The 15,647-nt window shown below is 34.9% G+C and overlaps 2 protein-coding genes and 1 long non-coding RNA gene across 12 annotated transcripts in view; 2 read left to right on the top strand and 1 right to left on the bottom strand.

Annotated features, from left to right (window-relative positions):
* The window catches only part of LOC105422040 (uncharacterized), a 132,724-nt gene extending 128,395 nt beyond the window's left edge, over window positions 1–4,329 (bottom strand). For all 10 annotated transcript variants that reach the window (XR_016140629.1, XR_016140628.1, XR_016140627.1 and 7 more), the window contains exon 1: window positions 3,294–4,329. This is a non-coding gene — a long non-coding RNA (uncharacterized LOC105422040). The remainder of the gene's footprint in view (window positions 1–3,293) is intronic.
* A 107-nt stretch (window positions 4,330–4,436) lies between these two features.
* Arpc1 (Actin-related protein 2/3 complex, subunit 1A) lies at window positions 4,437–6,527 on the top strand. The gene is made up of 6 exons (XM_011631252.3): window positions 4,437–4,927; window positions 5,015–5,275; window positions 5,346–5,642; window positions 5,798–5,988; window positions 6,048–6,317; window positions 6,393–6,527. The coding sequence occupies exons 1-6, from the start codon at window positions 4,861–4,863 to the stop codon at window positions 6,429–6,431; spliced, it is 1,125 nt and encodes a 374-aa protein (XP_011629554.2). The 5' UTR covers window positions 4,437–4,860; the 3' UTR covers window positions 6,432–6,527.
* Window positions 6,528–7,268: 741 nt separating this feature from the next.
* Window positions 7,269–14,192, top strand: LOC105422064 (uncharacterized). Its single transcript, XM_089082435.1, has 7 exons — window positions 7,269–8,042; window positions 10,207–10,571; window positions 10,750–11,043; window positions 11,579–11,870; window positions 12,525–12,720; window positions 12,915–13,063; window positions 13,549–14,192. Exons 1-7 carry the CDS (start codon window positions 7,946–7,948, stop codon window positions 13,695–13,697), a joined length of 1,542 nt encoding a protein of 513 aa, XP_088938561.1. The 5' UTR covers window positions 7,269–7,945; the 3' UTR covers window positions 13,698–14,192.
* Window positions 14,193–15,647: the final 1,455 nt, after the last annotated feature.

Below are 15,647 nucleotides of genomic sequence, written 5' to 3' on the forward strand. Positions count from 1 at the left end.
CCGGAATCTTCGACACGTAGGAGAAGGGGAAATTGAAGCTCCATATTTTCCTGCTCATCGTTACCTTCGACGAACGATGCTGGCGCGAGAATAATTTAAATAGGAAATCGGAATGCCACCGTTCTCTCATATTTTATCGCGCGACTTTATTAGACCGAAGGAAGAAGAAGCCTACGCCGGAATCTGATAACTCGTAATTGCGTAAAAACGAAATGCAAAGAAGTAGAACTGAGCTAATTTAACGAACGAAGGATAATGAAATTTAAATCTCTGCTCGTTTTCATCTCGCTACTGTCAAATTTCTTCTCGCCGACCGAAATGAGATTCGTCCTATCTTGTCTTTGACGAAGACTCAAATAGTTCCGAGGTGAGAGAGGCTTCGTTTCGAGATCTAAACGTGACAGCCGTGGCAGTGTAGCCTGTCAGAATTAAAATAAGAAGTACAAACGCGGTCGACATATGTGCAATTTCTATGCCTTACACTCTGGAAATATTCCTCGAAAGAAATAATTTCGGATATTTATCAAATATCTCGCATGAATAACGAGCTTGTTTTTCAAATAAATTTTATATAAAGATAAAAACGAGAAAACATACAACAAAAAAATGACGAATAAAAATTCCTTGCTATTTTCTGTAAAAAAAAAAAAAAAAAAAAAGAAAAAAGAAAAAAGTATAAATTTTATTCTGATTTGATGAAAAATTTGTGTTCTATAGATATACAAAGATTAAATTTGTTGTGAAAAATAACTTTAAAAATAGTTTACGGAAAATATCGGTGAAACACGTGCTTGCATTAGAGAATAACCCACGCGCAACTATCGATCTGAAAACACAATCTATAGAAACAGAGGTAAAGAATTCAGCTACGAATACATATATGCTATTTTTCTATATATTGCGTTCCTTGTAACCGAAAGATACAACTTGTACATTCAATTTCGCGAAAATTATAACGAGTATTTCCGAAGGAATTGAACGAAATACAATCAAAAATTCTCGCATAAAAATGTTATTTTACGCGAATATATACAATCGTGTATATACACACACACACACACACACACACACACACACACACACACGCGCGCGCGCGATTATATATATGTATTTGTATAACCATAATAAAACTGATTAAGAAAACTTGTAAAAAATTGATATTAAAGTTGTATGTTACACACAATCGCAAAATTCTATCTCTCTAGAAAATAACGAATATCTGAATCTTCGGAAAATTTATATGATCAATGTATATGATTACCAAGTCAAACATATTTGTATGTATATTTAATACAATGTAAGAAACGCACTTATATTTTTGTTCATTTAAAGTATAGAAAGTATCGCATTTAAGAATATAAAAGATTGTAAATGTTTATTTCAATCTCTGGCTGAAAATAATCCAACAACTAAATTTCCAAATCTCACATTCGTGTAATTTTTGTTTGGCATTACAATCTGCAACGGTTATTTGTCTTTCTATTTTTATTACTCGAGCAGGTTGTTTGGACTGTTGAATTTGTTGAGATTAGCATACGCATATATATCGAGACTAAAATCTTAAGCTCGACGAAGAGTCAATTTTCAAAAGCGACTTGGCACTCTTGGAGAACAGTTATTTAGTACGAATACGAGGCAGCGGTGTGTGGTCTAACCAGTTTATTTGCCAGACTCAGACCTGGTCAATTCTCGAGGGACTGATTTCTCGGTGGCAGAGGTGGTTTTCCGGTTTTCTCACTGTGACCACCATCGAATATTGTAGTCGCGTTACAACATTCGTAAAGTCGATACTATATAGAGTCATTTGGATAATGGGAAAGGTGATATTGTTTTGAAAATATAGGATGATATGAAAATTATTTTTTTCTTTTTTCATACTAAAATTGCAGTACAGAAATAAAATCAATGATATCAATTCGAATTCAAAACTGCACCTTATAGCATAAAAAACATTATTTTAATTAACAATTATCGTTTTCAAAAACATATTATATGTGAAATGTACTACTACTTTTGAAAAACTTAATATATTAATGTCATGTTTATCCGCTATCCGCTAAAAGATAATAATTCCATCATGTCGTATATTGTATTAAATATTAAAAAGTCTCTTTTGATACATACCACCGAGATACAAGCGAGCTTTTATCTATGCAGTAAATAGAATTTCGCTAATTCTATTAAAAGTTAATTTGAGAGAGCCAGCGAGGTAAAAAGCCGCTTTGCATAGTAAAGTAAAATATATGTTGCTGTATATACATATCATTTTAATAACCAATGTATTCTAAAATATTGAAAGGGATTGAAAGTGTACAAAATGATAGAAATTGAATTTTATATTATTGTTATCGTACAATATAAATAAGTATCAAGCATATTTATCAAACATGTTGCTTTAATGATTAAAAAATGATTTGATGATAAAAATCCCTAAGAAAATTTCATTCAATCTTTAAATTATATAATGAGATAATAAAATTTCTCTCTCTCTTTCTCGAAATTTATTTCTTGAAATTTATATGTACAGATATATGACTCTTACATATAGATATCTGTCATTTAATATAAATAAAAGTATTTCGATTTAAACATAAATGCATGTACAGGCATAAATACAATGTAATATGTCAATGCAATGCGCTCGATATGTTTCATTTAAAAAGTATTAATTAAGTTATAAGATTTAATTAAATTCTAAAGAGGTACTTTTATATAATTTATATATTAACTTGCACATTAGTAGATTTAAAAAATATGCAATAGAAATAAAAAAAATATTAAAAAATATGCGTTGCATATAGTATTTGAAATTGAGAATCGCAATTCGAAGCGCGGCATTGCCATCACTTTACGATCTCTCTTCGCAGCGTAAAATATTTGATTACGTCTTAGCTATATCAAACGTAAGGTAGGTCTAAGGAATTAAACAAAAGCGTGTTTTATCTTTGTGCTCTGCACGCACAGTGGCGGTTTGCTCCGCGAAAATAAATCTGTTGCAATCATACGCATGCGCCTACACACACACACACACGCGCGCGCGCGCGCGCGCGCGCATAGCTGCAATTGACTACTTTATATCTATTATAATCGCTACTTTTAGAAAAAAACAACCTATTAAATCAACAGCTTATTTGAGTCAACTATCAGAAAAAAAAATAATTAAAGAAAAATAAGAATTATTATATAGATTTGCTTAGTAAATATCGCTATGATTGAAATTTTCTATTGTTTCATTTGTTAAACTTTTAGCAAGTTTAAAATTTATGTTTCTATATCTTACCTCTATATCTTACCTTTTTTCTAATAGAGATAATTCTAATAGAGAATTCCAGCCGATACAAGTGGTCCAATTCGCTATCAACTTTACAAAATCGATCTTCTTTCAAGTTTGAAATTGTAGCTTGCAGAGAGGAATAAACACTCGCGAGTTTTGATAAAAGTTGGATACTAAAGCCACAGTTTGGTATGTTTACAACGTAACCGATGCAAGAGCTTCGTCTTCTTCTTCTTATTCTTGACCGAAACTGTCTTACGGCACCAACACAAACTACGATTCAATTCGAAAAATGTATGAGCAGAATCAAAAAAGCGTCATGACGCAATACCAATTAATAATTTTTTTGAGGACAAAAGACGAATCACTCAACGGCCCGAGAAGGACTCAAAAGCTTCGATGCTGATACTGATACTCCTGGAAAATGGCCGTTTCTAAACGGCGCCAACACAAGCCACGATTCAATGCGAAAAATAATTAATGCAAAAGAAAGTTGTATGAGCAAAGATAAAAAAAAATGCATGATGAGCAAAAAATCGAAAATGCGTGATGACGCATCACAAAAAAAAAATCACTGTAGGAACAAAACACTCCCATCCACTTAACGGCCTAAAGACGACTCGATTTGAAACTGAACTCTCAAAAGTTTCGTTTTAGGTGTTGGACCAGATATTAGACTTGTTCCTACCCGACGAGATATTAGACTTGTTCTTTTTAGCTGAACTGGTTGTATTAGATTGTACTCACAGTTCATCTTTCTTTCTTACACTGGAAGAAGAAAAATAAATTCTGAACTAGTGCAGCAAGTTCAGCTAAAAAGAATAGACTCTATTAAATACCGATAATCTTACGGGAGTGGCGTGACCGCTTTTGGGGCCTCATTGGCTGAGTTTAACAGAGAAAGCAGATCAGTGAGCGTTCAGTGATTCTTTATTATGATTGGTTTCTACACTTATATTCAACGAAGATCTAAAGGCAAGGACCAATTATATTGAAAAATCACTGAGCGCTCACTGATCTGCTTTCTCTGCTGAACGCAGCCATTAATGGACACGAAAATTTGCCCACGGTTGTCGGTCTTTAATAGTATCTCGTCAGTGGTTGGACAGATGACGCTTCAGTGACATTCGACAGAGGTCATCGGCGTAAAAGAATAAAAATTCAAGGACTAGGTGGCGCGTCTGCAGTAGGTATAACCGGAGCAATATAACCTCGAAGAGGAGGCAGATAACCCGCTATCTACGGATGAACTGTCAATTCCGGTGTGTAGAGGGGCGTGTTTTGCGGCCGTCTGGAGAGGTCGGGGAAATTCGTGTAGACTGACCAGAGTCCGCGAATTTCCGTGAGCGCTACCGGTGCACACGATCGCACACGGTGCACACGCTAAAGCCTCGTTTAATAAAGTTTAATCGGCGACCGCGCCCGTTGAACCCGCCTCGAGTGATCGAGTGTGTCCGCCGCGTGTTCGTTGATTCATCACTATTGCTATTCGACCGCGTCCCATCTCGCCATTCTCGATTTTCTCGTCCGCGCGCGCAATTGACAGCATCCTGAGATATCCTCTACAAGCAACAAGCAAACGCGAAATGACGGAAGTACATAATTTGGGTGTCGATGCCATCAGCTGTCATGCATGGAACAGAGATAGATCTGGTACGGAGTTCAATTTTCTTTGCAATGCTATGTATCGCTGATTGTTAGATTTGATAGGAAAAAGTGATAATTTATTCATTTTTGCAGAGGTTGCCATATGCCCGAATAACAATGAAATTCAAGTGCACAAACGTACTTCATCTGGATGGAAGTTGCTCGAGACCTTGGAGGAACATCACATGGCTGTCATGGGAATTGATTGGGCGCCAAAAACTAACCGTATAGTCACTTGTTCCGCAGACAAGAACGCTTATGTGTGGACTCAGAAAGAAGATGGCAAGTGGGATCCCGCATGGGTTCTGCTCCGAATAAATCGAGCCGCTACTTGTGTAAAATGGTCACCCCTAGGTATGGTGTGCGTTTATAGAATTTACTTGATATTCCTTATTTCAGCTCTGTAGAAAAGTTGTCTTTGCAGAAAACAAATTTGCCGTGGGCTCCGGTGGACGAGTTATAGCTGTTTGTTACTTTGTATCAGAAAATAATTGGTGGTTATGTAAACATATTAAACGTCCGTTGAGGTCTACGGTAACTACTGTTGACTGGCATCCGGACAATAAGGTTCTGGTTGCTGGATCTACGGACTACAAGGTCCGTGTTTTCAGTGCATTTATCAGTGATATGGACGATGATCCTGGTACAAGTGCTTGGGGAAAAGTACAGAATATTACTTTAGGAACATTGTTGGCTGAGATTCCTAATACTCCCAATGGAGGTATAGCTATATATAATTGTCTTTTTTTATCCTCTTTTTATCCTATATTATCTGAAATGTAAAATATATATATATATATATATATATATATATATATATATATAAATTAAACATTTTCTGTTGTTACGAATTAAATTTAATATCCTTATTTTCAGGTGGCTGGATACATTCGGTAGCTTTCAGCCCATGTGGTAATAAAATCTGTTGGGTAGCGCACAATTCATCTATATGTGTTGCTGACGCTACTAAAGGAAACGGAATCATATATTCGGTCATGAGATTGTATACAGAGCATTTACCGTTTTTAAGTTGCATTTGGATAGATTCTAATAACATTGTTGCCGCGGTAATTATCGCAGCTCTTAAAATTATCCGACAAATATACTAACTTTTTCTATCTTACAGGGACATAGCTGTATGCCAATGTTGTATTCCGTAGATGACAACGGACAAATATATTTTGTTTCAAAGTTGGATAACACACAGAAAAAAGAGATTGCTGGATTATCTGCTATGCGAAAATTTCAGTCGCTAGATCGACAAGCAAGGAATGAGACGAACGATAACGCTTTGGATAGCGTGCATCAAAACACGATCAATTGTGTTCGCCGGGTATCCGATCATGAATTTAGCACAAGTAGTCTAGACGGACAACTTGTAGTTTGGGACTTGAAGGTAATTTATATTATTGCAAATTTTATGATGTTAATGTTAAGTGATATATTTTGATTAATCTCTGTTTTTATTAAGCTTTTAGAGAATTCCATTGCTGGTCTCAAGATAGCGTAAGCATGAAATTTTTTTTATATTGCGAAGATCAGAGATATTACATCCAATACAACGATGTATAAATGTTGAAATGAATACTATACAATTTCTCATTAATCAATCGCCTAGTTAAATTTCCCATACCCTTAGAAAAAAAAATTGTCGTTTATTCTTTATTACGATGCGTGGGTGAAACATCCAATAATGTATTCTTGCAAAAAGGTGACATTTGCTATTGACGTCGTTTGAATGTCATGGATGAATAAGGTATCCTAGAAGTCTGCGAGACTCTTTGAATCTTATGGTTCGCATATAATATCTTATAGATTTATAAGCTTTCATCTGACTCCTATACTTGAAAATTGATTAACTTGACTAATACGACATTTTCGATTCATTTAGTAAAAATATCAGATAATATACTCGAAGAATACAGAAAAAAATCACAAGTCTGTAGAAAAATAGAAAATCAATAAGTTAAAGTTTGTTATATTCTATTTTTATCTATAGAAGTTGTCGCGTTAAGAATATTAACTGTAAAATATTAACAAAAATATTAACTGTATCAAAAAGGAAGTCTTGGTTCTTTTATATGTAAATATACTTTTCCATTAATATACATATACGTTTTCATAATTTCTATTTATTTTTAATTTAAAAATATATCAAAAAATTTTATTCTTAATTTTTAAGGTACAAAATACAAGGAAAAACCATAGTAATCCCGAAGGGTAAAGCGATATTATGTATCATCAGGCGCGCAGTTCCGAGCGGTTTGCAGGCAGAAGTAAAGTAGCTGGCTCACACGCGCTCGAGGAAGGCACTCGATAAGCAGGGGTGGGAGAGAGGCAACCAGACAAGTTCAGCAACGCGCGAGTATCGATTCAGTCTCGCGCAAACCACCCTTACGTGTCGTCGTGGCCGCTGCAACGGCAGCCGCGCGTTCCAGCCTCGCTTTTGCCATGCCCGCCACCGTTGACATGTAAACAGAGAGATTCGCGAACAACGCTCGCGAATATCGCTGACTCGACGAGGTGACTCATCATCGGCGACGTTGACGTTAACCGTGACCCGGGCATCATATCAAATAGCGGATTATCCTGCGCCGATTCTGCGCAATTATTGATTATTCTCTGGTGGCGTGTGCTTAATTTTTCGTTCCCCTTTTTTTTTTCGCGATTCAGTTCAAGCCGGATCGTTACAAAATCATCGACAATTAATATAAGACGATTCGCTCTTAAAGATAAAGGAGGGTAAGAGGAAGAAGCGAATCTCGATTGCGCGCGCGCGCGCACGCACGCACGCGATCGCTGTCATCCTTCCGAGAGCGCGCGTCACCGGCGCGCAGCGTCTTCATTCGCGAGGGAGACATTCGCTCGCACCCTATCTACGTCCGACGTCCATCATCGAGCCGAATATGACGCGGCTCCGTCATCTACAAATTGTACCGTGTTACTCTTGACTACGAAGCGCGCGGACGCCAAGAGACGTGACAAGTGCGGAACGAAACGTGAAGAGTGCCTCATCGAGGTATCATGTCTTCGATCTCGGCACAGGGCGTCGTCGAACGTGCCAGCGCTGAACTGACCAAACGAATTAATGGTCTGGGATTACGGACGTCGAAGCATCATGGTCGGTGGTGAATCGCTTCCCTCCTCGCCATCTTTCATCTTTCCACTCCACGTTTACATCCCCATCTCTTTGTCCGTCTACCTATTCTATCTATCTGTGTTCGATACCTTTCCTTCCGTCAACTACCGCGCCACCTCCCCCTCTTCGTGACAGCGTGCGTAAAAGCATAACGCACCTTCTCCGCGTTTAAATCCGCGTTAGCTTCGATTTTTTTTTTTTTTTTCGCGCAGCACTATCGAGGGCAGGAAGGGAGATTACCCTCGCGTGGCGTGGATTGGTGTCAAGTTTATCTTCCGCTTAAACGGCGATGAAAAATAAAAAGCTGCTGACAAAGGGTTGCCGACGCCGATCTCGCGATTTTTCTCGCTCGACGAATCTTGGACGGAATCTTCGACATTCGAGTCTGATGTTACGTAATCGCGACATCGGTTTCATCTCTTTGCCAAAGCTTGTCTCCTTTGTCTTCTTTTATCTATCGGTAATCACTTGAGCGATGCCAATTTGTTAGGTAACGCGGGAACGCTCACCCCTTTGCTACACGCAATATTTTCTCCATAATTTATTAAATGGCACCGCTCGACGTAACTTTCGTCGTCGCAATTTCAACTGCAACGGAATCGATAGCTTACGTCCTCGTACACGCAAAATAGCAGCAAATACCGCAAACTCGACTGTGACAAAATGTTTTTAAGGCGACACGCTTATTCGACCATTTAGGATCACGATTCGAGACAATCACGACCATTCCATTTGCTCAATCGATCAAGAAAATCTCACTTAAATAATCACGATTTGAGAATCGAATGAATTCAACTCAAAGCGAAATGGCCTGATTTGACTTCGATTCGTTCGCCTTTCCCTTCCTGAAGGGGACCGCGCTGCGTCGACCACAAGGATGGCGTGATTGATCGCCATCCTTGACGATTTAAAAACACGCCGTCCTAATATCGTCCTAATTGCGCCGATCGCATTTACGCGATTTCAGATACGCAAATAGGAAATATCTGTGACTGGACAAACGCCAGGACCAGGACGGCAAGATCGCAATTAACTTGGCTAGAGCCCCAGAAAGTTTTCAGGGCAACACGAGAGACACGAACCTTGCCGTCATTCTTTTTTCCACCCTACTTTTGCATCTCCGACTTTTGGCCACTGATGCACGTAACGCGTGCGTTGATTAATAAGATAAAAAAATTAACCAATTATTCGCCACTCGATTCAATCGCGTTAATCTTATCGCCTTTCGTACAAGATAAGACTATCAGGTGCAGTTATGCTGAGAATAAAAATAATTTAACAAGATAAATGACAACGGGAAATAGCGGTGCACCACGAGCCAAATAGAATATTCAGCTTAGAATAAGCCTAAGAAGTCTCGAATAATCTCATGCCAAATCTTATTAGAGAAAAATTACAGTATAATTATGCTAATGATATCGATTCAAAAGTTAGTAGAAAATTCTCTTCGACTGATGAATCTTGTGTATCCTGCTATATAATTCCCCCAAGTATATGCCAAGAAAAGTATATTTCCGGAGAAATTCAGTTGTTAAAATATTCATATTTTACATTTGCATCTTGTGTAACGTTCTAAATTCCGTAAATCTTCTTTTCAGAATTGTAAATTTTCATGATTCTCGGATTCTCGGCTTCTCGGTTTGCTTCAACAATCTTTTACGGTCATTTATATCACTGGATTAACTTTAATCGCGATACGATACACATATCTTTTATCTTTTCTCAATTAATTCTTTAAATTAAGAGAAGATAAAAAATAAATTAAACTAAGAATTAAGTTAAAGTTAATTTACATTGATAGAAATGGACGTTAATGTTTCTTTCAAATAAGACAAGTAAGGTTTATAAAAATACAAAGTTTTCATCTGAGAATACTTAAACGTCGGTACAAATCTTTCTTTTCAAATCTTACAAACGCTTGTCCTTTCGATCCTCGTTGAATTTCCCACTTTCCAATTTTGTAGGTTTCCGTTTCTACAAATTCCTCACTCCATGAATTCTTGATTCAAATTTCATCCGTGGCTCCAAAATCCCGTTTTTTTTTTCAACTCTGGATTTTTAAAATCATTTTGATCTGCGCAAACTTTTTGCTTTTTCACCGGCGAAAAAAATGTCAAATTGTTAAATGATGTTAAATTTTTTAAAGGAAGCGGCAAGACCAGCGTTATGGAACGCGTGACAAATGTCTTCTGCGGCGGTAGTGGTAGCGTCGCTTACATGAATTTGCAAAGCGCAAATAATGCAAACGCAACGCCCGAGAAGCCCAGCCGAAGTGCCGCGCAGACTATCAACAATGTGCCAGCGGGCAATAATAAGGAACGTTTAAATAATGTCACTCCGAGCAGAACTAGGATATCTAGAAACAGGATGAAGCTAGCCGTTCCCTTGGCCAGCGGAGGAACCGGTGGTTACATGCCACCAACTACATGGGAGCAGCTGATGCAGGACGATAATTTTCTTGGACGATTTTTTCTCTACTTTAACGCTACGGAAAGAAGAACTTTAGCTCAGGTGGCGTAACAAATGAAATTTTTTATTCCAATATCTTAATATTAATATAATATAAATTGTGCAAACGAAATCAAAATCTCTCCGAGAATACAATTCCTTTTAAATATTTGCGCAATTTTCTTTGTAGTTTTAAAGGAAAAATGCGTGCCAACTCAACTTATTGTGTTATTATCTGCAGGTTTGCACGAGATGGAGAGATGTTTTGTACGCAAGACCACGACTCTGGACGGGACTGGTGCCAGTGGTGCGTTGCCGTGAGGCTCGTGCCATGCAACCGAGCGCGCGTACCCGACTTTACGCTTCTTTGGTAAGAAGAGGCTTCGATTCGTTAGTCCTCCTAGGTGCGACCGATGAAGATATTCCAGAATTAACACGCGGTTTCCCGTTAGCACAACGATACGTGCATTCTTTATCATTGCGATGCTGCGCGATAACGGACAGAGGTCTTGAAGCTCTTTTGGACCATTTGCAGGTAAATTTAGTACGCTTACTTTTCGCTGCATATCGTTGCTTTTAAATGCATAAACTTGCATAAATGTATAAATGTCAATAAATAAAATTGTAAACATATGAAACTAAAAGAACGATATTTTTATTCTTATTTGAAATAAATTGAAGAAAATTCAAAAAAAGATTTAAAAGATTAAAAATTTTTATGCGATATGAATTATCACATTCATATAATTTTGTTTGTATGATGTATTCATGAAGAATATTACGAATATCCGCAAATAACGTTGAAAATAGAAAAGTATTGAATAACAATAAACACATATATATTCTTGATCAGCTTTGATTTGAAAATAAGGAGTACTGATGTTTAGGCCTGACTTTTGTTTAGGCGAAAGATATTTCCCATTCAAACTGAGACTTAATCTACGGCTCGCGATTCGACTAAATTGTAGTTGTTTGTTAACGAGATTGTCAAATGACACGATATATATATATATATATATGTGTGTATGTGTATATCTCAATATCAACTTACAGTTTGCCTTTATTTTTAGGCTTTATACGAGCTTGAATTGGCCGGCTGCAACGAGATAACAGAAGCCGGCCTGTGGGCATGCCTCACCCCCAGAATAGTATCGTTGTCTTTGTCAGATTGCATTAATGTCGCCGATGAGGCTGTCGGTGCCGTGGCTCAACTGTTACCGAGTCTCTATGAATTCTCTCTACAAGCTTATCACGTTACTGATGCTGCACTCGGATACTTCAGTGCGAAGCAAAGCAGTGCACTCAGCATCTTGAAATTGCAATCTTGTTGGGAACTTACAAATCACGGTGTAGTAAATATTGGTAAGAATCGCTATCGCTTCTCTTTAAAAATAATTAACTCGAGTTAACTTTAAAAACATATTACACGTTAATCCAAATAGATAATAAAATTTTATTTTATCAAATTGGAATCTTTATTCTTCGATTAAAATCAAGTGACATAATAAGTGATAAAGTGATATAATAAATGATAATATGATGGCAAAGAGCGCGTGAAATTATTCTTGGAAAATATAAGCTTAGAATTTTGTTAATTTTAAATTTTAATTATCATTCTTCTGTTAATGACAAAGAAACATTAGATATAGCAATAATAATAGTCCGAAATTAAAACAGGTACATACGTGCTTGAGATTAAATTTAGATTTAAGGAACACAGGCTTTATTTAGCTTTCAAGCTGTCTCTCACACACACACACACACACACACACACACACACACACACACACACACAAGCATCACTAATCAGATTCAAGTCATAGTGAACTGAGACATGGTGAAAAATAAATGAATGTATTATTTATTTGTATCTTTTATATCGTCTTTTTTCAAAGTAGATATTATTTGAACATTTGTATATGAAAATATATTTTTTGCATCTTTTTATGATGTTAAGATAATACTTAGCAAAGTTTTCTGTATATAATTTAATTAATGTATTTATTTTTGTTTTAGTACATTCCTTACCCAATTTGACTGTGCTGTCGCTTTCTGGATGCAGTAAAGTAACAGATGACGGCGTTGAATTAATCGCAGAAAACTTGCCAAGATTGCGTTCCTTAGATCTCAGCTGGTGCTCAAGGATTACAGATGCAGCCTTAGAATATATCGCCTGTGATTTGAATAATTTAGAAGAACTCACATTAGATAGGTAAGAAAAGATTATTTAAATGTAACTTGATTCGTTTACTTTTCATTAAAAGATTATTTGTCAAGACAATAAATCAATCTCAGGTACATCTTATTTAATATTTCGTGTTTCTCTATAAAATAAATTCAATGTAATTTATAATAACGCATTCGTTTGGAGTTTTTATATCGTATATTTCCTATATTTTTATACAGATGTGTACACATTACGGATATCGGCGTCGGTTACATTTCCACAATGGTTTCGTTGAGTGCATTGTTTTTGAGGTGGTGTTCGCAACTTAGAGATTTCGGTCTTCAACACTTGTGCGTCATGAGATCTTTACAAGTGTTGTCCGTGGCAGGTAAGAGATCCTGTACACCAACTTAATCGTAAATTTATGCAATTTTTCTTCTCTAAAATATTTATATGGTAGATTGTATATAAAGTGTATTATTTATATTTAAATAAAAATATTATTATTTATATAAATTTATATATTTAATTTATTTTTATTATTTATATAATTTATATATATAAATATATTATTTATATTTAATTAAAAAGAGAAACAAAAGCATTAATTTTAAAAATACATTTTTATTGCTAAATTATATATTATTTTTAATTAATAATATAATTAATATAAATTAATATAAATTCGTTAATGCTTTTATGTGGATGTGTGTTTAACTTGCATAGAAAAAGTTGAAAATTGCGTAAATTTAATTATCTATATATATATATATATATATATATATATATATATAATAAAGATATATATTAAATAAGGATATATATTTAATATGTAATAAGGATATATATTAAATTATATTTAATTTTATATAGGTTGTCCATTGCTCACAAGTAGTGGTTTATCTAGTCTGATACAGCTTCGACATTTACACGAACTAGAATTAACCAATTGTCCAGGAACGTCACGAGAATTGTTTGATTATTTACGTGAACATCTACCGCGTTGCCTAATCATTGAATAAATATTGAATAAGAACCAAGATTGAAATATTGAATAATACCTGCGAATAAAATTCGTTCATATGCAAAAAATATACGTGTCAAACAGAAGGAATTAAGCACTGTAAGAAACAGATTTTGATTGAAGAATGCGGAAAACGATAGTTTGAACAAAAAGATGGAAGTAGTATAAATGAGAAGGAGCAGCATAGGATGAATAAGAAGCAACTGACGTCCAGATAGTGAAGGAACACTGTTTTCCTCGTAATAATCTAAGAGAATACTAGCCCTCAAATCTTGCAAAATATAACGCATAAACATTTTTAATACATTGATGTCCCATGCACTTCCGTTCGTATTTTTTCATTCTGCCACGTAATCACGTTACGGGCATGTATGGTTGCAATTGTATCTATATTAATTAGACAAAACAGAAAGAAGACTCATATGTGTAATGTACAAAAGTGAATAATGTATATTAGAAAAGATTGATGATGCATCAAAAAAAAAAAAAGAAATTAACGAGTCCTTCCTTTCGCCTCCTAATAATGTAGAAAGTTTGAATAAAGATATAGCAAGAGACTCAATAGTTAGAACTGTGATAAATTTATATTGTATATAATCTTGATTGGTTCGCGTACACATTTTAAATGATGATTATATCATGGAGTGCATTTGACGGATTTAACAAAGCAATTTGATATAGTGAATCTAAGAATACACATTTTTAATCATTTAATTTTTGCTCGATTATTATCTCCGCCGAATGCATCTATCGAGTACGCATTATCTCGTTATTTGCGATTATAGTTGCAATCTACTACACACGTTGCTTGAAAGAAAGTATTTAACAAATATCAATTATACAGAAGGTAACATTCCAGACCGTATTATCTTCAATCTATTCATGATTCGTGTTATTTGTTTGATAGTATATATGCTATAGACGGAAAATCATGGTTCACGCGGTTATAGCACTCACGAATATAGCAATGTCATACGCGTATATCTCTGTGCAATTAGTGTTTTCTAAATTTAAGACTTTTTACTAACTGTATTCTTTGTGGTTTCTCAACTAAGTATATATATATTAATGTAACACATATAATTAGGTATATTCGCGTATTTCAAGTGAATAATAATTTTAATAATTTATTACATCGGTATGTGTTGTATTATACTTTTTATTGACATATATACATATATATTGAATAGGTAAGCTATTAATGAATAAATAAGTGCATCATATTAATCACTCTAAATGAGCACTGAGTACATCTAAGTTGCGTATTAAGACAACAGCAATAGAATGCCAAAGAATGTCTTTCTTAATTTAGTTGTTGCGCTATGTATTCAATATGCAATTTTAAAAAAATGGTGCAATATACATACATTATGCAATCATTATTCTTTTAAGACTTTTCTAATTACATTTTTCGTGTTTTCCAATTAAAATATATAATTAATAATTAATGTGATGTACAATTAAACAAGATATTTTAAAGAAAAGTCTTAAATATAAGAAACATTGTGATTGCACAATGTATATCGTATTACAACATCGCGCGTCTTTCATGTTAACACCGAAAATTTATAATTCTTTAAAATTGTTAAAATATCTTACGTAATATGATTGTGGATCGTAATAATAACAGATTTGAAATTTGTTCTGTTAAATCAAGTTAGAAATGATAACTGCATTCCGATATTTACTGCCAGTACTGAAAATATACAGTTCATGTCACGTATATTATATTCAATACTGAATGAATATTGAAATGCCAATATCTCACAGCGATCAAATAATCAAAGATCATTTTTATGCATTGTCATATGTTTGGCACAATACCTTTGTATATATTGTACAAATTATATATACATATATATATACATATATATATATATATATATATATATATATATGATAATTCTGTTATAAATCAAAACTGAACGTAATATATCTATGCAGGCAA

Source organism: Pogonomyrmex barbatus, unplaced genomic scaffold (genome assembly GCF_055798465.1).
Source record: "Pogonomyrmex barbatus isolate J1 unplaced genomic scaffold, ASM5579846v1 scaffold6, whole genome shotgun sequence".
Taxonomy (NCBI): Eukaryota; Metazoa; Arthropoda; class Insecta; order Hymenoptera; family Formicidae; genus Pogonomyrmex; species Pogonomyrmex barbatus.